The 27348-nt window shown below is 53.7% G+C and overlaps 1 protein-coding gene across 1 annotated transcript; it reads right to left on the reverse strand.

Moving 5' to 3' along the window:
• Positions 1-25481, reverse strand: LOC116945071 (uncharacterized). Its single transcript, XM_076068880.1, has 16 exons — positions 24884-25481; positions 24431-24476; positions 21083-21127; positions 19025-19078; positions 13889-13942; positions 13419-13472; positions 8455-8508; positions 7697-7750; positions 6455-6499; positions 6080-6124; positions 5123-5230; positions 4364-4417; positions 3736-3789; positions 2081-2134; positions 691-798; positions 1-21 (listed from the first exon to the last, which is right to left on the reverse strand). The coding sequence occupies exons 2-16, from the start codon at positions 24440-24442 to the stop codon at positions 1-3; spliced, it is 816 nt and encodes a 271-aa protein (XP_075924995.1). The 5' UTR covers positions 24443-24476; positions 24884-25481.
• Positions 25482-27348: the final 1867 nt, after the last annotated feature.

The raw sequence follows: 27348 nt of genomic DNA on the forward strand, positions 1-27348 counted from the left end.
TCAGACAGCATGTAGGCTGCTCTGACCCGTTTAGAGTTATCCCGTGTGTGAACAGTGTTAAGAGTGTAGAATAAACGTATGTTGCCTCCTACTATTAGTGTCTCAGAAGTGACTCACTACACAGGGATAGAAACCTCTCCACAGATCATCAGTATACGTAACATGGTCGACCAATAAGGAGCCATCCCTCGATCACACCCGGCCATCGATCATGTACAAACACAAAGACCCCCCGGATAGCCTCTAAAAGACTGTTGGGGCAAGTGCTGTTAGCGAGCACCTATGAAGGCTGGTACAGCACACGAAGGGGTGGGTGGCAAGCACCACGCCCGACCACCTTTGTCTCCCCAGTGGCGATGTTTACACACCGCACCAGTTACTCATTTCAGGCTGAGTCGACCTAGGGGAGGCCCAGGACCGGTTCAGATAATCGTCACTGGTGTTGGCCGTGAGCGGGAATTGAACCCGGGTCGCCAGGTTTATAACCGTACACACACACACGTACACACACACGTACAGACACACGTACACACACGTACACACACACACTTACACACACACGTACACACACACACACGTACACACACACACACGTACACACGTACACACACACTACACACACATACACACACGTACACACACACACGTACACACATACACACACACACGTACACACACACGTACACACACCTGAACTCCGCGATCTCCAGGGCTCCCCTCCACCCCCGGATCTCCGTCCCCCCCCTGCTCCCCCACAGCCCCCTTGGGGCCCTGATCCCCTGGGTGGCCTCGGGCCCCCTGCTTGTACAGATAGGGGCATGAACACACACACAATCAATGCGTGTATCCCCCGTGTCGCCGTTAGCGAGCACCTCTTGACATCGGCACGGTGGGTGGCCAGCACCACGGTGGGTGGCCAGCACCACGGTGGGTGGCCAGCACCACGGTGGGTGGCCAGCACCACGGTGGGTGGCCAGGACCACGGTTGTGCCGCCCGAGTATTTGGTGTGGCGATCCTCATACCACCACACCAGGTACTCATTTGAAAGGCCAACTCGACGTAGGAGAGGCCCAGGACGGGTTCAGATATCACTCTCCGCACAGCGAACGTGGAACGCTCCACGTCTCGCTGGTTTCTACGAAGAGAGAAGTACAGAGTCGTAGGGATGTGGGCTGAGAGGGAGGAGGGAGGAATCGCTTGAAATGTCAATCGTCTGGCGCGGACTTTGTCTGCAGTTGGCCGTGGGCGGACCGCGTGAGCGCCAAGGCGTCCTGGGACACGCCCCCCCTCCCGCATCAATAAGCGTTCTACTGCGTGATGTATGGAGTGAGCTTTAATGCGTTTACACACACACTCTCATATATACACACACAAACAAAGATCCTCCGTAGAGCCTTAACAGCCCGTTGGGGCAAGTGTTGGTAGCGAGCTCCTTTCAAAGCCGGAGCCGCACCAGGACGGAGTGTGGCCATGCAACACGCCCGCACGGCCGCCTTTGTCTCCCCACTGCTGATGTTTTCACACTGCACCGGATACTCACTCGAGGCTGAGTCGACCTAGGGGAGGCTCACAACAGGTTCAAATACGACTTGCCACGTGCACACACACCCTGGTTGAAATGTGTGCCCGTGACATGGCCGTTATGAACGCCCTGAGCTAGCAGGCCACTTGGGCTTTCTGATACAACACCCTTTGTGAACACGTCATCGCTGTAGCGAGCTTGGCTTGGAGGGGGTCAGTGGGGAGAGGTGAAGTTAGTTGAGGTCATGGGGTAACTGGGTCATGGTTACATGTAACAGGGTCATTATAATAATGGGGGTCGCAGGTCACGAGTTACAATGTGATGGGAATTATTCGATTTTTTTAGGTCAAGTAAATGGGGTCATGGGTCACGGGCTCACGGGATCACAGGCCTTGAGAATAATGTGATGCCATGTAAATAGGGTCACGAGGTCATAGATGGTGATGCCACAGGTCACGGAGTCACAGGTCACGAGGTCATGATAATCACGTGATTGTGATGTCATGGGATCGCAGGCCATTGGGTCATAGGTCACGAGGTGACACGGTCACGCTCACCTCAGCCCCCTTGTCGCCGGCGCGCCCTTGCCGGCCCAGGGGCCCCGGGGAGCCCTGCGGGAGACCCGGTGAGCACACGCGGCACATCAGAGAGGGTTTACCTCGGGTTCTAAGTCGGCAATGGTTGGCGTCTCGCTGCCCGCGGGGCCGGATGGCAAAGGGGAAACACCGAGCGGTGGGGCACACGGCGCCTTCCACAAGTGCACCGACGGCCGCTCACAGACCACGACGCAGACCACGACGCAGACCACGAGGGAGACCACGAGGGAGACCACGACGGAGACCACGAGGGAGACCACGAGTGAGACCACGAGGGAGACCACGACGCAGACCACGAGGGAGACCACGACGCAGACCACGAGGGAGACCACGAGGGAAACCACGAGGGAGACCACGACGCAGACCACGAGGGAGACCACGAGGGAAACCACGAGGGAGACCACGACGCAGATCACGAGGGAGACCACGAGGGAGACCACGACTGAGACGTCCACCACACGGCTTCCGCGCTCAGCGTCTTTTTAAACCAAGTGTTTACTGCAGCGACGGGCAATGTGAATACCGTATTGCACAATGGACGTTTGTTGTTATTATTATCAAAGAACGCGATTAATAATCGACAGTAAAACAGCAAATAATGCGAAGGCGGCTGTTGGCTGCTGCTGCTGCAGGGTCAGTGCTAAACACACGCCTCGTCTCCCAGGACTTGTCGTGAAAAGGATAATTATTTACGAATTGATATTAAAACCCAATGGCACAAGGCTGCTGCTGCTGCTGAAGGCTCCAACACTCATGCGCGATCTTGCGGCTACTCTCCGGAAGGTTGACCCGAAATATGTCAACGGCGTGTGGAAGGGCCCAGGCGTTTTCTCTTCATCGTTAGGGAGCTCATTTGCAAGCGCGACCTGGGACATGCTGCCAGTAGGGAGCCATGGTTTTCCGCTGTCTCTATAATCACAAATTCATTTTTAAATTGAGCAAATTTGGACGCTGGCACACAACGGCCTCATCTCGCGAACGACGCCACGGGGCTCTTTAACGTCCTCCATGAAGCAGATGGCGCGTAGCGTCGTTGCGGGCATCCCACGCCGCAGCATTAACCGGGGCGGTCGCTGGAATCGAACCGCGAACCTCTGCCACGACAACAAGCGGCGAATGCGCGACCGCCGGGCCGCCCCATAGCGTGAGGGGTCACGGTGTCGTGACGGTGACGATTAGCAGGATTGGCTGCGTACGGTGCGAAAGAAGTTCAATATACATAGAGGGGTACGGTGTCAGGGCTTGTTTTAAGGTCAGGGTTAAGGTTACGGGCATTGGTACTGGACATCTGTGAAGAAGAGCTGCATAGTTCACCGGAATCCTCCAATATAAAGACATATTCTGATTCGTAACCCTGAAACACAACGAGATCCGATGCCGGTGTCACTGCGATGACCATCAGAGCGAGCAACACGGTGTCTGTGGATAATGCGCCCCCAGTGCCCACTGAGAGATGAGCCCGGATTTGGTGTGAAGGTCAGGGTTTACTGATGATGACAGGAGGATCAGGAATGTGGTAAGGGGTTAGTGGTGTAGGTTCAGGTGTCGAGGATGGGGTTAATGACGACGACGATGACAGACAAGGTGGTGGCCTGTGTCTCTAGGCCGCGTCTCACCTGCTCTCCCTCCAGGCCCCAGTGTCCCGGGTCCCCCTGAGCTCCAGCGTAACCCTGAAACACAACCCCCATCACCACAATCCCCAAAGACAAAGGTCCCCCCGTGTAGCCTTGACAGACTGCCGGGGCAAGTGCCGTTAGCGAGCACACGAGGGGGTGATGTGACCGACACCCCGCCTGGCCGCGTTGGTCTCCCCAGTGGCGGTGTTTATCTCGGGGAGGGCCAGCACTGGTTTAGATATTCGTTACAGACGTTGAAATCGAACTCGGGTTGCCGGGTTCATGTCGCCGTGTGCCAACTACTGCACTGCCTCTCCCTTACACGACAAAAATACCTCAACAGACACACACCCGCATGCCACACATGCACACACGCACATCACACACACACACACGCACATCACATACACACACGCACATCACACACACACACACTCGCACATCACACACGAACATCACACACACACTCGCACGCCACACACACGCGTTCGCACGTCACACTCACAGCGACGCGCCTATTGTATCGCCGTGACACCGATGTTGCGCACGGCGCGCGGTTTGACCACAGCCGGCCGCACGGCGCTCTGCGGCCTTTGTGTGTGACCTTTGAGGGGGCGGTGACCTTTACCTTCCTCGCTGGGGGGCCGGGGGGCCCTGCGAGACCTCGCTCCCCATCTCCGCCCTGGGGACACACGCACACAAACACACACAGACAAAGGTCCCCCAGGTAGCCTCAAAAGACTGTTGGGGCAAGTGCTGTTGGGGCAAGTGCTGTTAGCGGCCGGAACGGCACACGAGGATACACCGCACCAGGTACTCTTTTGAGGCTGAGTCGACCTTGGGGAGGCCCAGGATCGGTTTAGATCATCGTCAATGGTGTTGGGAATCTAACTCGGGTCGCTGGGTTGGTAGCGCAGGGTGCTAACCACTATACCACCGCTCCCCACTTCTCAAACACACAAACATGTAAACACACACAATCGTACACACACATACAAAGATCCCCCCATATAGCCTTAACAGACTGTAGGGGCAAGGGCTGTTAACGAGCACCTATAAAGGCTGGAACGTTACACGAGGGGGTGAGTGGTCTGCACCACGCCCGACCGCCTTTGTCTCCCCAGTGGCGATGTTTACACACCGCACTAGGTACTCATCTGAGGCTGAGTCGCCCTAGGGGAGGCCCAGGAACGGTTCAGATAATCGTCACTGGTGTTGGTCGTGAGCGGGAATCGAACCCGGGTCCCCGGGTTCATAGCGCAGCGCGCTAACCGCTACACTACCGCTCCCCATACACACACACATACACACACACTCACACAATGTACACACACGTACACACACACGTACACACGTACACACACACGTACACACTAAGTCCACTCACAGGGTAGCCGGGGGGCCCAGGTGGGCCTGGTTCTCCAGGGAGGCCCAGGTCCCCTTTCCCCCCTTGAATTCCCATGGACCCCATTGTCCCTGCGCTCCCAGGGTCCCCCTGAAGAGACATCATCGTCATCATCTTCATCATCATCGTCATCATCATCGCCATCATCATCATCATCATCATCGTCACGATCATCTAAAATATTGATCAATTACCATCGTCATGGCCAGCACCAGCAGCACTTCCAATACGCTACAACCATCATCATCATCACTACCATCATCATCATCACTACCATCATCATCATCACCACTCCCACTACCACACTCATCATCAACATCACTGCCATCATCATCACCACCACTCCCACTACCACACTCATCATCAACATCACTACCATCATCATCACCACCACTCCCACTACCACACTCATCATCAACATCACTACCATCATCATCATCACCACTCCCACTACCACACTCATCATCAACATCACTACCATCACCATCACCACCACTCCCACTACCACACTTATCATCATCATCACTACCATCAAGATCACTACCATCATCATCACCACCACTACCACACTCATCATCAACATCACTACCATCACCATCACCACCACTCCCACTACCACACTCATCATCATCACTACCATCATCAAGATCACTACCATCATCATCACCACCACTACCACACTCATCATCAACATCACCACCAAAACCACAAACATCATCAACATCTTTACCACAATCATCATCACGACCAACATACGCTACTAATCATCATCATCATCACCATGTATTCATCATCATCATTATCACTGTCATCATGAATCACAACAGTAATGATGATGCTCGTCAGTGGGTGGTGTACACTGTCATCATGAATCACAACAATAAAAATAATGATGATGATGTGATGATGATTGTTGATGATCGTCGGCGTTGTAATTACAGCGGATCCGGGAAGGCCTTGGAGTCCAGGTTCTCCTTGGAAACCCTAGAGGAGAAACAAAGACAAAGTCCCCCCGTGTAGCCTACATATGGTGTCGGGGCAAGTGCTGTTAGCAAACACATATTAAGACCGGCACGGACACAAAGAGTGTAATACACTGGCTGGGACATGTGAGTCTGGGGCAGGTGAAACTGGCTCGATAGGTGGGGGTGGTGTAGGTGACGCTCGTGAAATAGATGAGGCAGGGGAGTCAGGTGAGTCTCGGACAGGTGAAAGTTGTTCAGGTGAAAGTTGTTTAGGTGAGGCTGCAGGTGAGGCTGCAGGTGAGGCTGCAGGTGAGGCTGCAGGTGAGGCTGCAGGTGAGGTGTCGCTCACCTGGAGGCCATCAGCTCCCGCCTCCCCTGGGAGCCCAGGCTCACCCTGCCAGACAGAACGCGCTGCTGATGAGCAATCGGATCATTGAGCCCTCGCTCACACACGCCGCGTCACACACACCACCACATCACACACCACCACATCACACACCACCACATCACACACTACCACATCACACACCACCACATCACACACACCCCACCACATCACACACACACACACACTACCACATCACACACCACCACATCACACACACCCCACCACATCACACACACACACACTACCACATCACACACCACCACATCACACACCACCACATCACACACACACCACCACATCACACACACACACTACCACATCACACACCACCACATCACACACACACCACATCACACACACACCACGACATCACACACACACCACATCACACACACCACCACATCACATACACACCACATCACACACCACCACATCACACACACACCACATCACACACCACCACATCACACACACACACCACCCCATCACACACCACATCACACACACACCACATCACACACACACCACCACATCACACACACACACTACCACATCACACACCACCACATCACACACACCACCACATCACACACACCACCACATCACACACCACCACATCACACACACACACTACCACATCACACACCACCACATCACACACCACCACATCACACACCACCACATCACACACCACCACATCACACACACACCACCACATCACACACACACACTACCACATTACACACCACCACATCACATACACCACCACATCACACACCACCACATCACACACCACCACATCACACACACCACCACATCACACACCACCACATCACACACACCACCACATCACACACCACCACATCACACACCACCACATCACACACACCACATCACACACCACCACATCACACACACCACATCACACACCACATCATACACACACACAAAGTTAGTAGTCAGCCCACACACAACGATGGCTAACATGCGTGGCTAGCGATATCTGTACCGTTTTTGGGCCTCCCTTAGGTCGGCTCAGCCTAAAGTTTCTATCTGTTGCAGTGTGCGACCACTGGGGAGACAAAGGTGGCCAGACGCGGTGCTGGCCACACAACACACGCCCCGTGCAGCCCTCGCGATGACACGGGCGACCTTTGTCTCTTCCGGAATGAAACGAGGACTCCCCTCTCTCCTCTCTCTCACCTTGGCCCCAGGGTCTCCGATCTCCCCGGGGTCTCCGCCTTCTCCTTGCGCTCCCTGGCGCAGACAAAACCACTCGCTCGTCCAACCCCGAGCCAGACGCACTCGTGTGGAACAGCCCTGACGCACAACCCAGGAACCTCTACGTCCCAGTAGACGGACAACGTCGGGGCAACGTTCTACGCTCACTAAGATGTGACCCAGGGCTGTTTGACCCGATCCATAATTTATTATTCGGTTTAGGCCACATCGTGACCTGGCTAGACACATTATTTCGTGAAACCCTCCACCACCTGAAACGGCCATTGCGAATCGTGATATTGGCTACGGAAGTCAATTTGTGTTGGGTGTGAGCTTGATGCCCATTGCAGGAGGTCACCGGGCGACTCAGGGGTCAGAGACACAGAGCCAACTGCTCCTGGAGACCATTGGTGTCGAGATGGCTCGTGAGCACCGCGCGAATCTGCCGGTGGTGGGCCACCATTGCCGCTGTGTAAGCCCAAGTGAGTACATTGCAGAGTCATGTTTCGAATTTGCCAGATTTGATGGCGGTGATTGTGTCTGGTCTTTGGTGATCGGGCTGAGACAATCAACTCCCTGGCCTTGAGAATCTCGGGTCCAGCGCAGGTGGTTAGACCACGAGTTCTAAGCGGTGGTGGGAGCGTGTTTGAGTGGTGGATGAGTAGTGGGGTGAGTGGTGGGGTGAGTGGTGGGTGAGTGGTGGGGTGAGTGGTGGGGTGAGTGGTGCTGGTGAGAGATACCTGCACACCCACGGCTCCCGGTAGACCCGGCTCACCCAGCGCACCCGGGAATCCCTTCCGGAACACGAGCACACAGCCACCACACAGCCCGCGCTCACCACACAGCCCGCGCTCACCACACAGCCCGCGCTCACCACACAGCCCGCGCTCACCACACAGCCCGCGCTCACCACACAGCCCGCGCTCACCACACAGCCCGCGCTCACCACACAGCCCGCGCTCACCACACAGCCCGCGCTCACCACACAGCCCGCGCTCACCACACAGCCCGCGCTCACCACACACAGCCCGCACTCACCGCACACCCAGTGCTCACAACACAGCTTGTGTATGTCTGGTGCGTATGTTTCTGTGTGTACGTGTGTTGGTGTATGTATGTGTGTTTCTGTGTGTACGTGTGTTGGTGTATGTATGTGTGTTTCAGTGTGTACGTGTGTTGGTGTATGTATGTGTGTTTCTGTGTGTACGTGTGTTGGTGTATGTATGTGTGTTTCTGTGTGTACGTGCGTTGGTGTATGTGTGTTTCTGTGTGTACGTGCGTTGGTGTATGTATGTGTGTTTCTGTGTGTACGTGTGTTGGTGTATGTATGTGTGTTTCTGTGTGTACGTGTGTTGGTGTATGTATGTGAGTTTCTGTGTGTACGTGTGTTGGTGTATGTATGTGTGTTTCTATGTGAACGTGTGTTGGTGTATGTATGTGTTTCTGTGTGTACGTGTGTTGGTGTATGTATGTGTGTTTCTGTGTGTACGTGTGTTGGTGTATGTATGTGAGTTGCTGTGTGTACGTGTGTTGGTGTATGTATGTGTGTTTCTATGTGAACGTGTGTTGGTGTATGTATGTGTTTCTGTGTGTACGTGTGTTGGTGTATGTATGTGTGTTTCTGTGTGAACGTGTGTTGGTGTATGTATGTGAGTTGCTGTATGTACGTGTGTTGGTGTATGTATGTGTGTTTCTATGTGAACGTGTGTTGGTGTATGTATGTGTTTCTGTGTGTACGTGTGTTGGTGTATGTATGTGTGTTTCTGTGTGAACGTGTGTTGGTGTATGTATGTGAGTTGCTGTGTGTACGTGTGTTGGTGTATGTATGTGTGTTTCTGTGTGAACGTGTGTTGGTGTATGTATGTGTGTTTCTGTGTGAACGTGTGTTGGTGTATGTATGTGTGTTTCAGTGTGTACGTGTGTTGGTGTATGTATGTGTGTTTCTGTGTGAACGTGTGTTGGTGTATGTATGTGTGTTTCTGTGTGAACGTGTGTTGGTGTATGTATGTGTGTTTCAGTGTGTACGTGTGTTGGTGTATGTATGTGTGTTTCTGTGTGAACGTGTGTTGGTGTATGTATGTGAGTTGCTGTGTGTACGTGTGTTGGTGTATGTATGTGTGTTTCAGTGTGTACGTGTGTTGGTGTATGTATGTGTGTTTCTGTGTGTACGTGTGTTGGTGTATGTATGTGTGTTTCTGTGTGTACGTGCGTTGGTGTATGTGTGTTTCTGTGTGTACGTGCGTTGGTGTATGTATGTGTGTTTCTGTGTGCACGTGTGTTGGTGTATGTATGTGTGTTTCTGTGTGTACGTGTGTTGGTGTATGTATGTGAGTTTCTGTGTGTACGTGTGTTGGTGTATGTATGTGTGTTTCTATGTGAACGTGTGTTGGTGTATGTATGTGTTTCTGTGTGTACGTGTGTTGGTGTATATATGTGTGTTTCTGTGTGTACGTGTGTTGGTGTATGTATGTGAGTTGCTGTGTGTACGTGTGTTGGTGTATGTATGTGTGTTTCTATGTGAACGTGTGTTGGTGTATGTATGTGTTTCTGTGTGTACGTGTGTTGGTGTATGTATGTGTGTTTCTATGTGAACGTGTGTTGGTGTATGTATGTGTTTCTGTGTGTACGTGTGTTGGTGTATGTATGTGTGTTTCTGTGTGTACGTGTGTTGGTGTATGTATGTGAGTTGCTGTGTGTACGTGTGTTGGTGTATGTATGTGTGTTTCTATGTGAACGTGTGTTGGTGTATGTATGTGTTTCTGTGTGTACGTGTGTTGGTGTATGTATGTGTGTTTCTGTGTGAACGTGTGTTGGTGTATGTATGTGAGTTGCTGTATGTACGTGTGTTGGTGTATGTATGTGTGTTTCTATGTGAACGTGTGTTGGTGTATGTATGTGTTTCTGTGTGTACGTGTGTTGGTGTATGTATGTGTGTTTCTGTGTGAACGTGTGTTGGTGTATGTATGTGAGTTGCTGTGTGTACGTGTGTTGGTGTATGTATGTGTGTTTCTGTGTGAACGTGTGTTGGTGTATGTATGTGTGTTTCTGTGTGAACGTGTGTTGGTGTATGTATGTGTGTTTCAGTGTGTACGTGTGTTGGTGTATGTATGTGTGTTTCTGTGTGAACGTGTGTTGGTGTATGTATGTGTGTTTCTGTGTGAACGTGTGTTGGTGTATGTATGTGTGTTTCAGTGTGTACGTGTGTTGGTGTATGTATGTGTGTTTCTGTGTGAACGTGTGTTGGTGTATGTATGTGAGTTGCTGTGTGTACGTGTGTTGGTGTATGTATGTGTGTTTCAGTGTGTACGTGTGTTGGTGTATGTATGTGTGTTTCTGTGTGTACGTGTGTTGGTGTATGTATGTGTGTTTCTGTGTGTACGTGCGTTGGTGTATGTGTGTTTCTGTGTGTACGTGCGTTGGTGTATGTATGTGTGTTTCTGTGTGCACGTGTGTTGGTGTATGTATGTGTGTTTCTGTGTGTACGTGTGTTGGTGTATGTATGTGAGTTTCTGTGTGTACGTGTGTTGGTGTATGTATGTGTGTTTCTATGTGAACGTGTGTTGGTGTATGTATGTGTTTCTGTGTGTACGTGTGTTGGTGTATATATGTGTGTTTCTGTGTGTACGTGTGTTGGTGTATGTATGTGAGTTGCTGTGTGTACGTGTGTTGGTGTATGTATGTGTGTTTCTATGTGAACGTGTGTTGGTGTATGTATGTGTTTCTGTGTGTACGTGTGTTGGTGTATGTATGTGTGTTTCTGTGTGAACGTGTGTTGGTGTATGTATGTGAGTTGCTGTATGTACGTGTGTTGGTGTATGTATGTGTGTTTCTATGTGAACGTGTGTTGGTGTATGTATGTGTTTCTGTGTGTACGTGTGTTGGTGTATGTATGTGTGTTTCTGTGTGAACGTGTGTTGGTGTATGTATGTGAGTTGCTGTGTGTACGTGTGTTGGTGTATGTATGTGTGTTTCTGTGTGTACGTGTGTTGGTGTATGTATGTGTGTTTCAGTGTGTACGTGTGTTGGTGTATGTATGTGTGTTTCTGTGTGTACGTGTGTTGGTGTATGTATGTGTTTCTGTGTGTACGTGCGTTGGTGTATGTGTGTTTCTGTGTGTACGTGTGTTGGTGTATGTATGTGTGTTTCTGTGTGTACGTGTGTTGGTGTATGTATGTGTGTTTCTGTGTGAACGTGTGTTGGTGTATGTATGTGTGTTTCTGTGTGTACGTGTGTTGGTGTATGTATGTGAGTTTCTGTGTGTACGTGTGTTGGTGTATGTATGTGTGTTTCTGTGTGTAAGTGTGTTGGTGTATGTATGTGAGTTGCTGTGTGTACGTGTGTTGGTGTATGTATGTGTGTTTCAGTGTGTACGTGTGTTGGTGTATGTATGTGTGTTTCTGTGTGAACGTGTGTTGGTGTATGTATGTGTGTTTCTGTGTGAACGTGTGTTGGTGTATGTATGTGTGTTTCAGTGTGTACGTGTGTTGGTGTATGTATGTGTGTTTCTGTGTGTACGTGTGTTGGTGTATGTATGTGAGTTGCTGTGTGTACGTGTGTTGGTGTATGTATGTGTTGCTGTGTGTACGTGTGTTGGTGTATGTATGTGTGTTTCTGTGTGTACGTGTGTTGGTGTATGTATGTGTGTTTCTGTGTGTACGTGTGTTGGTGTATGTATGTGTGTTTCTGTGTGTACGTGTGTTGGTGTATGTATGTGTGTTTCTGTGTGAACGTGTGTTGGTGTATGTATGTGTGTTTCTGTGTGTACGTGTGTTGGTGTATGTATGTGTGTTTCTGTGTGTACGTGTGTTGGTGTATGTATGTGTGTTTCTGTGTGTACGTGTGTTGGTGTATGTATGTGTGTTTCTGTGTGTACGTGTGTTGGTGTATGTATGTGTGTTTCTGTGTGTACGTGTGTTGGTGTATGTATGTGTTTCTGTGTGTACGTGTGTTGGTGTATGTATGTGAGTTGCTGTGTGTACGTGTGTTGGTGTATGTATGTGTGTTTCTGTGTGTACGTGTGTTGGTGTATGTATGTGAGTTGCTGTGTGTACGTGTGTTGGTGTATGTATGTGTTTCAGTGTGTACGTGTGTTGGTGTATGTATGTGTGTTTCTGTGTGTACGTGTGTTGGTGTATGTATGTGTTTCTGTGTGTACGTGTGTTGGTGTATGTATGTGTTTCTGTGTGTACGTGTGTTGGTGTATGTATGTGTGTTTCTGTGTGTACGTGTGTTGGTGTATGTATGTGAGTTTATGTGTGTACGTGTGTTGGTGTATGTATGTGTGTTTCTGTGTGTACGTGTGTTGGTGTATGTATGTGAGTTGCTGTGTGTACGTGTGTTGGTGTATGTATGTGAGTTGCTGTGTGAACGTGTGTTGGTGTATGTATGTGTGTTTCTGTGTGTACGTGTGTTGGTGTATGTATGTGTTTCTGTGTGTACGTGTGTTGGTGTATGTATGTGAGTTGCTGTGTGTACGTGTGTTGGTGTATGTATGTGTGTTTCTGTGTGTACGTGTGTTGGTGTATGTATGTGAGTTGCTGTGTGAACGTGTGTTGGTGTATGTATGTGTGTTTCTGTGTGTAAGTGTGTTGGTGTATGTATGTGTTTCTGTGTGTAAGTGTGTTGGTGTATGTATGTGTTTCTGTGTGTACGTGTGTTGGTGTATGTATGTGTGTTTCTGTGTGTACGTGCGTTCGACACTCACTTCCATCCCCACAGACCCCTGCGGTCCCTGATGACCTGGGGCTCCAGGTAGACCCTGTCTCACACGCACACGCAAACAAAGATCCCCCGTGTAGCCTTAACAGACTGTAGGGGCAAGTGCTGTTAGCGTGCACCTATGAAGGCCGGCACGGCACACGAGGGGGTGGGTGACCAGCACCACGCCCGACCGCCTTTGTCTCCCCAGTGGCGATGTTTACACACCGCACCAGATACTAATTTGAGGCGGAGTCGACCTAGGAGAGGCCCAGGACCAGCTCAGATAATCGTCCCTGGTGTTGGCCGTGGATAGGAATGAACTCTGGTCGCCAGGTTCGTAGCGCAGCGCGCTAACCGCTATACCACCGCTCCCCACACATACAAAGACACACACACGTATATATGCAGACACGCACATACACAAAGACATTGACACAAACGTGGTGTGGTGCTGATGTGGGTGACGGCTCCCACCCTCTCAGCTCGGGGTCCCGGGTCCCCTCTCTTGCCAGGGCTTGAAGGCAGTCCCTAAACACGCACACATAGAGATAGAGACAAAGATCCCTCGTGTAGCCTACACAGGCCGCTGGGGCAAGTGCTGCTGGCGAACGCCTAATATGGCTAATTGCATTTACAGTCACTGCAGCAGGTACTCATTTAAGGCTGAGCCGACCAAGTGGAGGCACAGGACCGGTTCAGCAGTTCAGATATCAATCGCTACTGATGTTAGCCGTGGCTGGGAATCAAACTCAGGTGGCCGGCTTTGTAACGCGCCCCTCATTGGAGTCTTGGAGGGGGAGGGAGTTGGGGGGGGGGGGGGCGGTTTAATTAGTGGGGGGTTGTGACTTAGCACACCGTGACACACTGACGTGTGTGCGTGCACCTAGCCTGGCACAAGCGCCGCGGTGACCTCACCGCCACTTCATAGTGAACGGTACTTGTTGTTGTTGTAGTTGTTGTTGTGTGCGTCTGTTGGTCCTCGCTCACAGCACTTGCCACAGCAGTCTGATAAGACTATATGGTGGATCTTTGCCTTTGCATGGACTGTGTAGATATATTTTGTGAAGTGGCGGATTCTAGGGGGGAGGGGTGGCTATGGGGTGACTCTTACAATTGCTAATTTAATAATATTTACCAAAGTACATGTAATGTTATTGTTCTACTAATACGGGGGGGGGGGGGGCGCAATTAAAAAGACCGCTCCCCACCGGGAAGTCGATCTGCCAGTGTCTGGAGTGTCCAGGTGAGTGTGAGTACAGGTGTGTGTATACAGGTGTGAGTGTACAGGTGAGTGTACAGGTGTGTGTACAGGTGTGTGTGTGTGCATAGGTGTGAGTGTGTGTGTGTACAGGTGAGTGTGAGTACAGGTGAGTGTGTACAGGTGTGAGTGTACAGGTGAGTGTACAGGTGAGTGTGTACAGGTGTGAGTGTACAGGTGAGTGTACAGGTGTCTGTACAGGTGTGTGTGTGTACAGGTGTGTGTGTGTACAGGTGTGAGTGAGTGTGTACAGGTGTGTGTGTACAGGAGAGTGTACAGGTGAGTGTACAGGTGAGTGTGAGTACAGGTGAGTGTGTACAGGTGTGAGTGTACAGGTGAGTGTACAGGTGTGTGTGTACAGGTGTGTGTGTGTACAGGTGTGAGTGTGTGTGTGTACAGGTGTGTGCGTGTACAGGTGTTTGTGTGTGTGTACAGGTGTGTGTGCAGGTGTGTGTGTACAGGTGTGTGTGTACAGGTATGTGTGTGTGTACAGGTGTGTGTGTACAGGTGTGTGTGTGTACAGGTGTGAGTGTGTGTGTACAGGTGTGTGTGTACAGGTGTCTGAGTGTACAGGTGTGTGTGTGTGAGGTGAGTGTGTGTGTACAGGTGTGTGTGTGTGAGTATACACACACCTGGCATCTGTGTCCACCACAGGGGCTAAACAGGGGCTCTGGACGGGTGTGAGGGGCTGGTAACCCCTCCACCTTCAATTAATTACCACTACACCGCGAATTAAGTATATAACTAATAAGCTTGTGCCGGAGGCCCCGGGGGGCCTGGCCTCTATGACGTCTTCTGGCCAAACCCCAATTGGCGGAGCCAGGAGATTGAATATCTACCCTCGGGGCTCCTCCAGAAACAACGAAAAACCACTACGGGTGGCCACGTGGAATGTTCCAACGCTCACTGTGGAGGAGAGGCTGCCACTCCTCTGTCGGGAGCTGGACCGGTACCGCCTGGATCTATGTGGCATTCAGGAGGTCCGGTGGACCGGTTCTGGCTCCTGCCACCATGAGGGGTGGACAGTCCTCTACTCGGGGCAGCAGACTGCCAAACAACAGGGTGTGGCTCTTCTTTTGAACAAAAGAATGAAGGGGGCGTGGGAGCGTGGCGGTGAGGTGTGGGAAGCTGTAAGCCCCAGGCTACTTTGGGCTCGCCTTCCCATCAACCGGAGGCGAGGAATGGTGGTCGTGGTTACTTATGCCCCCACCGAAGATGAACATCCGTGGAGGGATGCAGGCAAAGCCAATGAGTCAGATGCCTTCTATGACCTCCTGTCACAGGTGCTGGCTAAAGTGGCCCCTCGGGATAGAGTCATCATGTTGGGTGACTTCAATGCCCGAGTTGGTCATGATGCTGGCACCTGGTCTGGAGTGATTGGAGGGCATGGGCCAGATCAGCTCAATAACAACGGTAGGAGGCTGCTAGATTTTTGTGCAGCCCATGGGCTTGTAATTACCAACACGCTGTTCCGGCATTGGCGCGTCCACACAACATCATGGATGCATGCCGGGTCCAAGCAAGAACATCTGCTGGACTACATAGTGACGGACCAGCGGATGCGAGCCCATGTCCTTGACACCAGGACCTACTGTGGAGCTGATCTGCCCTCTGACCATCGACTAGTAATCTGTAAGATGCGCCTGCCATTCTTCCACTCCGGTGGTGGGTGTACACCCAGGACCCCATTCCAACCTAAAGTGCCTGGTCTCAGTTATCTGATGAAAGTTGCAAGTGAGAATTTCATCATCGCTTGCGGCTGGGATTGGCATCGTCCCCGACTCCTCCTGATGTGGAGGGTAAATGGGCGAGGTTTAGGACTGTGACTCATGCAGCTACAATTGCTGCTTTGGGTACACGGTCCAGACCTCCCCAGAGACCCTGGCTGACAGAGGTGTTCAGGATGGTTGAGAAAAAGCGACAGGCCCACTGTCATCGGCTACAGAATCCTACGTCAGAGAATGAGGAGGCTTACCGCAGCCTTCGCTCGGAGGTTCGGAGAGCCGTGAGGTGCTGCAAGGATGGGTGGTGGTCGCGGGTTGCTGAGGAGATGGAGTCTGCCTCAGTGGCCCGTGATCACAAGTCTCTATTTGACTCCATCAAAAAAGTAACCTGCAGCGCCACACCTATTACCATCATTAGGGGAAAAAACGGTGATCCAATCTCCGACCCCCAGGAACAGGTTTGTAAATTTGCTGAGCATTTCTGTGAGGTCCTGGGGGAGGGAAAATCCCTCAGCCAGGAAAACATCGTGGCACAAAGTGAGGATGACCCTGCTGAGGCTGCGGTGCCTCAAATATTGGAAGAAGTCAACCCCTGTGAGTGGCTGGCTGAGGTGCCATCTGTTGAGGAAGTACTGAAGGCGATCCGGAGTCTGAGACCAGGAAAGGCAGCGGGTAGAGATAATCTCCCAAGCGAAATGCTGAGGGAGGGTGGCGTTTGTGCACAGACTGCCCTATATGACATCATAACAACAGTCTGGACCACTGGACAGGTTCCGCAGGATTGGAAGGATGCCCTGGTGGTCCCCCTCTTTACAAAGGGGGACAGCACAGACTGTAACAACTACAGGGGCATCTCACTCCTCAGTGTGCCAGGAAAGGTCCTGGCAATGATTATTCAACATCGCCTTGCCAGGCACGCTGAGAAGAGGCTTGGGGAGCCCCATTGCGGTTTCAGGAAAGGGCGGTCCTGCACAGATGCCATATTTTCTGTCCGTCTGCTACAGCAGAAGTGTAGGGAATTCCAACAAAACCTACATCTCTGCTTTATTGACCTGGTCAAGGCCTATAATACCATCAGTAGGCCTGGGCTCTGGGTTGTTCTTTGTGCTTTTGGAGTCCCTGACCCTCTGCTCACAATCATTTCGGACCTTCATGATGGTGAGCGGGCCCGGATAAAACTATGTGGCCGGGAGTCAGAGCCATTCCCTATACACTTTGGGGTGCGACAGGGATGTCGCACCCCTATTGAAGGCTCGTGAAGCCTTCAATAGCTGTGCCGGGGGAATCTCCATTTGGTATAGATATAATGGGAGGCTGATTGATGCCCGGGTCGGGTCAAGGGATGGCTCCCTATTGCTCAACCACGTTATGTATGCCGATGATTTGGTAATAGCTGCTCATTCAGAGGAGGAGTTGGAGACGCTGCTGCTGAGACTGGAGCGTGCCACTAAGAGATGGGGCCTTACCATCAGCCCCACCAAAACTAAGCACCTGCCTGGGTATTTTGTACCATCGGACACTCCACCCCCACAGCTCCCAATCGGTGATGGGGCAGTTGTGGAGAGAGTGGAGAGTTTCCCATACCTGGGAAGTGTGCTTATGACCGGCTCCAGTTTAACAGCAGAGGTCTCACTCCGAATCAGTCGAGCGGCAATATCTTTTCATCGGTTGCATAACGCTGTGTGGAAGCTACCTGGTCTGTCGCTCCGCACTAAGCTTCAGGCCTTCTCGGCCACTGTCATTCCCTCCCTTCTCTACGCTTGCGAAACGTGGATCCCCCTAATGGAACATCTTCGCCGGTTAGAAACATTTAGGCTGGCCTGCCTACGATCCATCCTGGGTTTAACCAGACTGGATTGTGTGAGCTCACAAATCCTTGAAAGATCTGGGCAAGGTCCCATCGGTGAGCTCCTCCGGCAGGCAAGGCTGCGTTGGCTGGGTCATGTAGCCCGCATGCCCAGCCACCGCATGCCGAAACAGCTTTTGTTCGGCCAGATCGAGGGGGCTAAGCGGGCGCGGCACGGGCTAGAGAAGAGATGGAGTGATGTGGTACAGGAGGACGTGGAGCTGAGTGGACTTGCCGATGACTGGTACCAGCGGTGTCAAGATCGGCCTCTCTGGAAGAGGCTCGTGAAGGACGCTACTGGGCAGTTGGAAGTAGTCGCCCTCCAACAACAATGGAGGGCGGAGGTGCGATGCTCACAACAACGAGCGGAGCGCCGGGTGGCTAAAGCACAGCAGGTTGGCACAGTAGGGGGCACAGGTGGTGCATCAGCCAGTCATCTCAGTCAGTCGACCCATGGCACCTGGGTCTGCCCCGTGACCTCCTGCCAGCGGGCGTTCGACACTCCACGTGGCCTCAAGGTGCACATGTCCTGGCACAAGCGTCGTGGTGACGTCACCGCCACTTAGTGGCAAATGGCGGTTGTTGTTGTATGTGTGTGTATGTGTATGTGTGATTGTATGTGTGTGTGTATGTGTAAGAGTATGTGTGTGTATGTGAGTGTATGTGTGTGTATGTGAGTGTATGTGTGCGTATGTGAGTGTGTGTGTATGTGAGTGTGTATGTGTAAGAGTATGTGTGTGTGTTTGTCTCTAGGCTCGCTGTGACTTGTAGGAACGTCTCACCGGGGGGCCCAGAGTTCCGTTCAATCCCGGGGGGCCAGGCTCCCCCCGTAGACCCTGACAAATAAAGAAAAAGATCCTCCATATAGTCTTCATAGACTGCTGGGGTATGTGCTGTTTACTAAGGCGTTGAATACATCTAAATAAGATAACATTAATTGTGGGGGTGGTGTGGCCAGGAACCACGTGCGGCCGCCTTTGTTTTCCCAATGCTGATGCTTACAAAACAACAGGTGCTAATTTAAGGCTGAGTCGTTCTAGGGGATGCCCAGAACAAGTTTCAACTTGCCACTGATGTTGGCCGTGAGCGAGAAACAAACTCGAGGGGGAGTGTTGGTAGCGCAGAGCGCAAACCACGCTCACAGATGTCACTCACCACCCCTCACTCACCACCCTCACTCACCACCCTCACTCACCACCCTCACTCACCACCCATCACTCACCACCCCTCACTCACAACCCTCACTCACCACCCTCACTCACCACCCTCACTCACCACCCCTCACTCACCACCCCTCACTCACCACCCTCACTCACCACCCTCACTCACCACCCCTCACTCACCACCCCTCACTCACCACCCCTCACTCACCACCCCTCACCCACCACCCCTCACCCACCACCCCTCACCCACCACCCGTCACTCACCACCCCTCACTCACCACCCTCACTCACCACCCTCACTCACCACCCCTCACTCACCACCCTCACTCACCACTCTCACTCACCACCCATCACTCACCACCCCTCACTCACAACCCCTCACTCACCACCCCTCACCCACCACCCATCACTCACCACCCATCACTCACCACCCTCACTCACCACCCTCACTCACCACCCATCACTCACCACCCCTCACTCACAACCCCTCACTCACCACCCCTCACCCACCACCCCTCACTCACCACCCTCACTCACCACCCTCACTCACCACCCTCACTCACCACCCATCATTCACCACCCCTCACTCACAACCCTCACTCACCACCCTCACTCACCACCCTCACTCACCACCCCTCACTCACAACCCCTCACTCACCACCCCTCACCCACCACCCATCACTCACCACCCATCACTCACCACCCTCACTCACCACCCTCACTCACCACCCATCACTCACCACCCCTCACTCACAACCCCTCACTCACCACCCCTCACCCACCACCCCTCACTCACCACCCTCACTCACCACCCTCACTCACCACCCTCACTCACCACCCATCATTCACCACCCCTCACTCACAACCCTCACTCACCACCCTCACTCACCACCCTCACTCACCACCCCTCACTCACCACCCCTCACTCACCACCCTCACTCACCACCCTCACTCACCACCCCTTACTCACCACCCCTCACTCACCACCCCTCACTCACCACCCCTCACCCACCACCCCTCACCCACCACCCCTCACCCACCACCCATCACTCACCACCCCTCACTCACCACCCTCACTCACCACCCTCACTCACCACCCCTCACTCACCACCCTCACTCACCACTCTCACTCACCACCCATCACTCACCACCCCTCACTCACAACCCCTCACTCACCACCCCTCACCCACCACCCATCACTCACCACCCATCACTCACCACCCTCACTCACCACCCTCACTCACCACCCATCACTCACCACCCTCACTCACCACCCTCACTCACCACCCCTCACTCACCCACCACCCCTCACTCACCACCCTCACTCACCACCCCTCACTCACCACCCCTCACTCACCACCCCTCACCCACCACCCCTCACCCACCACCCCTCACTCACCACCCTCACTCACCACCCCTCACTCACCACCCCTCACTCACCACCCCTCAATCACCACCCTCACTCACCACCCCTCACTCACCATCCCTCACTCACAACCCGTCACCCACCACCCCTCACTCACCACCCTCACTCACCCACCCACCACCCACCACCCCTCACTCACCACCCCTCACTCACCACCCATCACTCACCACCCCTCACTCACCACCTATCACTCACCACCCCTCACTCACCACCCCTCACTCACCACCCCTCACCCGTCACCCACCACTCACCCTGCGTCCTCTCCGTGCTGTGGTTCCTGCCCTTCCAGGAACGCCCTGCAAAGACAAAGACACAACAACAACCACCATTCACCACTAAGTGGCGGTGACGTCACCACGACGCTTGTGCCAGGCCATGTGCACCTTGAGGCCACGTGAAGTGTCGAACGCCCGCTGGCAGGAGGTCACGGGGCAGATCCAGGTGCCACGGGTCGACTGACTGAGATGACTGGCTGATGCACCACCTGTGCCCCCTACTGTGTCAACTTGCTGTGCTTTAGCCACCCGGCGCTCCGCTCGTTGTTGTGAGCATCGCACCTCCGCCCTCCGTTGTTGTTGGAGGGCGACTGCCTCCAACTGCCCAGTAGCGTCCTTCACGAGCCTCCTCCACAGAGGCCGATCTTGACACCGCTGGTACCAGTCATCGGCAAGTCCACTCAGCTCCACGTCCTCCTGTACCACATCACTCCATCTCTTCTCTAGCCCGTGCCGCGCCCGCTTAGCCCCCTCGATCCGGCCGAACAAAAACTGTTTCGGCATGCGGTGGCTGGGCATGCGGGCTACATGACCCAGCCATCGCAGACTTGCCTGTCGGAGGAGCTCACCAAAGGGACTTTGTCCAGCTCTTTCGAGGATTTGTGAGCTCCTCACACAATCCAGCCTGGTTAAACCCAGGATTGATCGTAGGCAGGCTAGCCTAAATGTTTCTAACCGGCGGAAATTTTCCATTAGAGGGGTCCACATTTCGCAAGCGTAGAGAAGGGAGGGAATGACAGTGGCCGAGAAGACCCGAAGCTTCGTACGGAGCGACAGACCAGGTAGCTTCCACACAGCGTTACGCAACCGATGAAAAGATATTGCCGCTCGACTGATTTGCAGTGAGACCTTTGCTGTTAAACCGGAGCCGGTCATGAGCACACTGCCCAGGTATGGGAAACTCTCCCCTCTCTCCACAACTGCCCCATCACTGATTGGGAGTTGTGGGGGTGGAGTGTCCGATGGTACAAAATACCCAGGCAGATGCTTCGTTTTGGTGGGGCTGATGGTAAGGCCCCATCTCTTAGACACAGACAAAAAAAACCAAATACAAATATCCCCCGTATAGCCTTAACAGACTGTAGGGGCAAGCGCTGTTAGCGAGCACCTATGAAGGCCGGAACAATACACGAGGGGGTGGGTGGCCAGCACCACGCCCGACCGCCTTTGTCTCACCAGTGGCGATGTTTATACACCGCACCAGGTACTCATTGCAGGCTGAGTCGACCCAGGGGAGGCCCAGGACCGGTTCAGATAATCGTCACTGGTGTTGGTCGTGAGCGGGAATCAAACCCGGGTCGCCAGGCACATAACGCAGCGTGCTAACCGCTACACTATCGCTACCCACACACGCACATTGACACACACACACAGACACACACACTGACACACACACAGACACACACAGACACACACACTGACACACACACACAGACACACAGACACACACACACATAGACACACAAACACACAGACACACACACAGACACACACACAGACACACACACAGACACACACACACAGACAAACACACTCAGATACAGACACACACACAGACACACACAGACACACATACAGACACACACAGACACACACACTGACACACACACAGACACACACACACAGACACAGACACACACAGACACAGACACACACACAGACACACACACACAGACACAGACAGATACACACAGACACACACACAGACACACACAGACACACACACCCACACAGACACACACAGTCAGACACACACACAGACACACACACAGACAGACACACACACAGACACGCACACACAGACACGCACACACAGACACGCACGCACAGACACACGCACACACACACAGACACACACAGACACACACACACTGATACACACAGACACTCACAGACACACACACACAGACACACAGACACACACAGACACACACAGACACATTTAGCTACACAGACACACACAGACACACACACAGACACACAGACACACACAGACACACACAGACACACACAGACACATTTAGCTACACAGACACACACAGACACACACAGACACACACAGACACACAGACACAGACACACACAGATACACACAGACACATTTAGCTACACAGACACACACACAGACACACACACAGACACACACACAGACACACACAGACACACACACAGACACACACACTGACACACACACTGACACACACAGACACACACACACACATTTAGCCTACACAGACTGGTGGGGCCAGTGTTATTAACGAGCACCTAATACGCCTGCACGCCGATATGAGCAGGACACACACGTTTGCCTTTCTCTCACCCGACACACACACAGGGGTCAAGTTGTGATGCAGGGATCATGTATAGGGGTCAAGTTGTGATGCAGGGATCATGTTGTGCTGCAGGGATCATGTATAGGGGTCAAGTTGTGATGCAGGGATCATGTTGTGCTGCAGGGATCATGTATAGGGGTCAAGTTGTGATGCAGGGATCATGTATAGGGGTCATGTTGTGATGCAGGGATCATGTATAGGGGTCAAGTTGTGATGTAGGGATCATGTTGTGCTGCAGGGATCATGTATCGGGATCAAGTTGTGATGCAGGGATCATGTTGTGCTGCAGGGATCATGTATAGGGGTCAAGTTGTGATGCAGGAATCATGTATAGGGGTAAAGTTGTGATGCAGTGATCATGTTGTACTGCAGGGATCATGTATAGGGATCAAGTTGTGATGCAGGGATCATGTATAGGGGTCATGTTGTGATGCAGGGATCATGTACAGGGGTCATGTTGTGATGCAGGGATCATGTGTAGGGGTCAAGTTGTGATGCAGGGATCATGTATAGGGGTCAAGTTGTGATGCAGCGATCATGTATAGGGGTCAAGCTGTGATGCAGGGATCATGTACAGGGGTCCTGTTGTGCTGCAGGGATCATGTATAGGGGTCATGTTGTGATGCAGGGATCATGTTGTGATGCAGGGATCATGTATAGGGGTCCTGTTGTGATGCAGCGGTCATATATAGGGGTCAAGTTGTGATGCAGGGGTCATGTATAGGGGTTATGTTGTGATGCAGGGGTCATGTATAGTGGTCATGTTGTGATGCAAGGTTCATGTTGTGCTGCAGTGGTCATGTTGTGATGCAGGGATCATGTATAGGGGTCATGTTGTGATGCAGGGATCATGTATAGGGGTCATGTTGTGCTGCAGGGATCATGTATAGGGGTCAAGTTGTGATGCAGAGGTCATGTTGTGTTGCAGGGATCATGTATAGAGGTCATGTTGTGTTGCAGGGATCATGTTGTGCTGCGGGAACCTGTGTACCCGGAATTCCATCCAATCCTGGGGGGCCCTGCGCTCCCTTCTCTCCCTAGGGTGAGTGGGGGGCCAGACAGAAATAAAACTGGGGCAGCATGTAAGGGAACATTTCCATCAAATTCACAAGTTTACATCCTGGAGCGGGGTGGGTCATCTCAGCCCATCATCACTCCGGGGTAGCTAAAATTCGTACCAGTGTACGTGTAAGCTCAACTGTGCTCATCCTATGGGGAGCCACGTCCCTGTCAAAGTAATATGGAATTTACATCACTGGCTCAGGATCCCCCAACAGAGCTCGTTGCCCCACTCGGTACAGCTCCACCACAGTGAGCGGGCAGCAACTTTCTGTACAGCTACCGTCGGGTCGAGCAATGCACGATGGTCACTGCACGATCCACCAACCCCTGGCTGTAGCAGGGCACAGGGTGAGCAGTGGCCTGCCACGTGACGTCACTGTACCTGCAGTCCAGGTGAGCCGACTAGTCCCCTCTGCCCCGTACGACCCTGCACACACACAAAGACAAAGATCCCCCGTATGGCCTTAACAGACCGCCGGGGCAAGTGCTGCTACAGCTGTGAATCATCCCGGGGTGGCGCCATGGGTGGGAGCGGTGCTCATATGGGCCTCACTCTCTTCCCCGGGTTCCCCTTCGCGCCAGCCGCCCCCTCCTCTCCCATCGCTCCCTGCACAAGACACACAAAGACAAAGATCGCCCGTGTAGCCTTTCATAGACACATGGGGCAAGTGCTGTTCGCGAGAAGCAACCATGAAGGCCAACCGCCTTTGACTCTCCAGCAGCGAAGTTTACACACCGCACCAGGTATTAATTTGAGGCTGAGTCGACCTAGGGGAGGCGCAGGACCGGTTCAGATAATCGTCACCGGTGTTGGTGACCGTGAGCAGGAATCGAACTCGGGTCGCCGGGAATGTAGCGAGGCGTAGCGCTAACCATGACACGACCGCTTCCCACAACCCACGCACAATTATTGCGCACAAAAACAAGGACACGTACAAAGGTGCCCCATGTAGCCTCCACAGACGGTTAGGGAAAGTGGTGTCAGCGAGCAGCGACAGACACCGCCACACGCAGCGGACTCACCTGGGCCCCCTCCGTGCCGTTGGCCCCAGCGGGGACCCCCAGAGCCCCCTCCTCTCCCTGAAGACAAAACGCAGACTCAGAGACCCCCCCCCTCACAGCCAGCCCCTCTTACCCCCCTCACCCAGCCCCCCCCCTCACCCCCACACAGCCCACACAACACCTCCCCTCACCCGCCCCCCCTCTCACCCCCCACCCAGCCCCTCGCCCCCCACCCAGCCCCTCGCCCCCCACCCAGCCCCTCCCCTCAACAAGCCCCCCCCTCACCCGCCCCCCCTCTCACCCCCCACCCAGCCCCTCGCCCCCCACCCAGCCCCTCCCCCCACACCGCCTCAGGGAGTCTCAGGGCCCTGCCACCTTGGGGATGCTTGGGCCACGCATCTCACTGGAGGTGCGTCTCGGTTCTCCGCGTGGCCGGAGGAAACCGGCAGAACCGCTGCCGTCTCACGGCCTCCTCCTCCTGCTGCTGCTGCTGCTGCGTGATCCACCAACCCCCTCGCCTCCTCCTGCTGCTGCTGCGTGATCCACCAACCCCCTCGCCTCCTCCTCCTGCTGCTGCTGCTGCGTGATCCACCAACCCCTCGCCTCCTCCTCCTCCTGCTGCGTGATCCACCAACCCCCTCGCCTCCTGCTGCTGCTGCTGTGTGATCCACCAACCCCCTCGCCTCCTCCTGCTGCTGCTGCGTGATCCACCAACCCCCTCGCCTCCTGCTGCTGCGTGATCCACCAACCCCCTCGCCTCATCCACCATCTCCGGAGGAGTCACGGAGCCGGGCCCCTCACGCCCATTGCGGCTTTCGCGTGCACCAACTTCGAGCCCATTTATGCAAACAGAGGCCTTCAATTATTAAAACCAAAACCAATTATGTAAATGGAGGGAGGGGACTTCATGGCGTGGGGGGTGTGCAGGTGAGGGGGTGGGGGCCGTGGGAACTTTGGTGTGGCAGCCAATAGAGGAAGGGGTCGGTGGTGGTGGTGGGGGGTGAGTTGGAAGGGGGGGCCCAAGTGAAGAGTGAGGATTGGGGGGGGTGTACCTCGGTTGTAGTGTGGGGGGCCATGGAAGCATGGAGATTGGGAAAGTAAAGTGGGGGGGGGGGGGGCGTCCTTGCCCCGCACTTCCGAGCAGCACGGTTGACCACGTACGGTGCGAAAGAAGTTCAACGTAGAGGGGGGGTGGGGCGGGGGGAACCCGCGTGGGAGTTCCCAGCAGCGCCGCCAGAGGGCGGCACCGCACCGGGGCCCGCCGCTGATCGCCGCGGGCAAGGACGCACACAAAAGACAAAGAGCCCCCGTATAGACACAACAGGCTGTTGGGGCAAGTGATGTTAGCGGGCACCTATGAAAGCCGGCACGAGGGGGCAATGTGTACACACCGGTACCAGTCACTGGAGCGCGTCACTGGGTTCGTAGCGCGGCGCGCTAACCGCTGCACCACCGCTCCCCACACTGAGTCCACACACGCCACGACCTCCCCCCGCCCCCATCCCTGACTCCCAGACCCCAACTCACGGGGGGTCCCGGCTCCCCCTCGGGCCCCTCCTCCCCCCTGGCCCCCACTTCGCCATCCGCCCCCCGGGGGCCTCGATGACCCCCAGGGCCTGGGGCCCCAGGGTCGCCCTGGGGGAGACAAAGGCGGCTCGCGTTATGAATGAGGATATACGCGACGATGGAGATGATAGTGGTGATGGTAGAGACCTTGTGAGCGTGGATTAGGGGGCAAGGTGGGACTGGGGGGGGGGGGCTCACCTTTGACCCGGGGGGTCCCGTGTCCCCCTTCTGGCCTCTTTCAGTCACTCCCTGTGGGAGGGGGGGGGGATGATGGGGATG

The sequence above is a fragment of the Petromyzon marinus genome, chromosome 22, assembly GCF_048934315.1.
Source record: "Petromyzon marinus isolate PM22_M1 ecotype Great Lakes invasive population chromosome 22, UKy_Petmar_22M1.pri1.0, whole genome shotgun sequence".
NCBI lineage: Eukaryota > Metazoa > Chordata > Hyperoartia > Petromyzontiformes > Petromyzontidae > Petromyzon > Petromyzon marinus.

Excerpts from the sequence above, each read along its gene's own strand:
- LOC116945071 (XM_076068880.1), bottom strand. Across the intron at positions 19,079-21,082 it reads CAGCACGGAGAGGACGCAGG|GGTCTACGGGGGGAGCCTGG; the intron begins GTGAGTGGTGGG and ends TTTATTTGTCAG. Across the intron at positions 2,135-3,735 it reads GGGGCCTGGAGGGAGAGCAG|GGCTCCCCGGGGCCCCTGGG; the intron begins GTGAGACGCGGC and ends GGTCTCCCGCAG.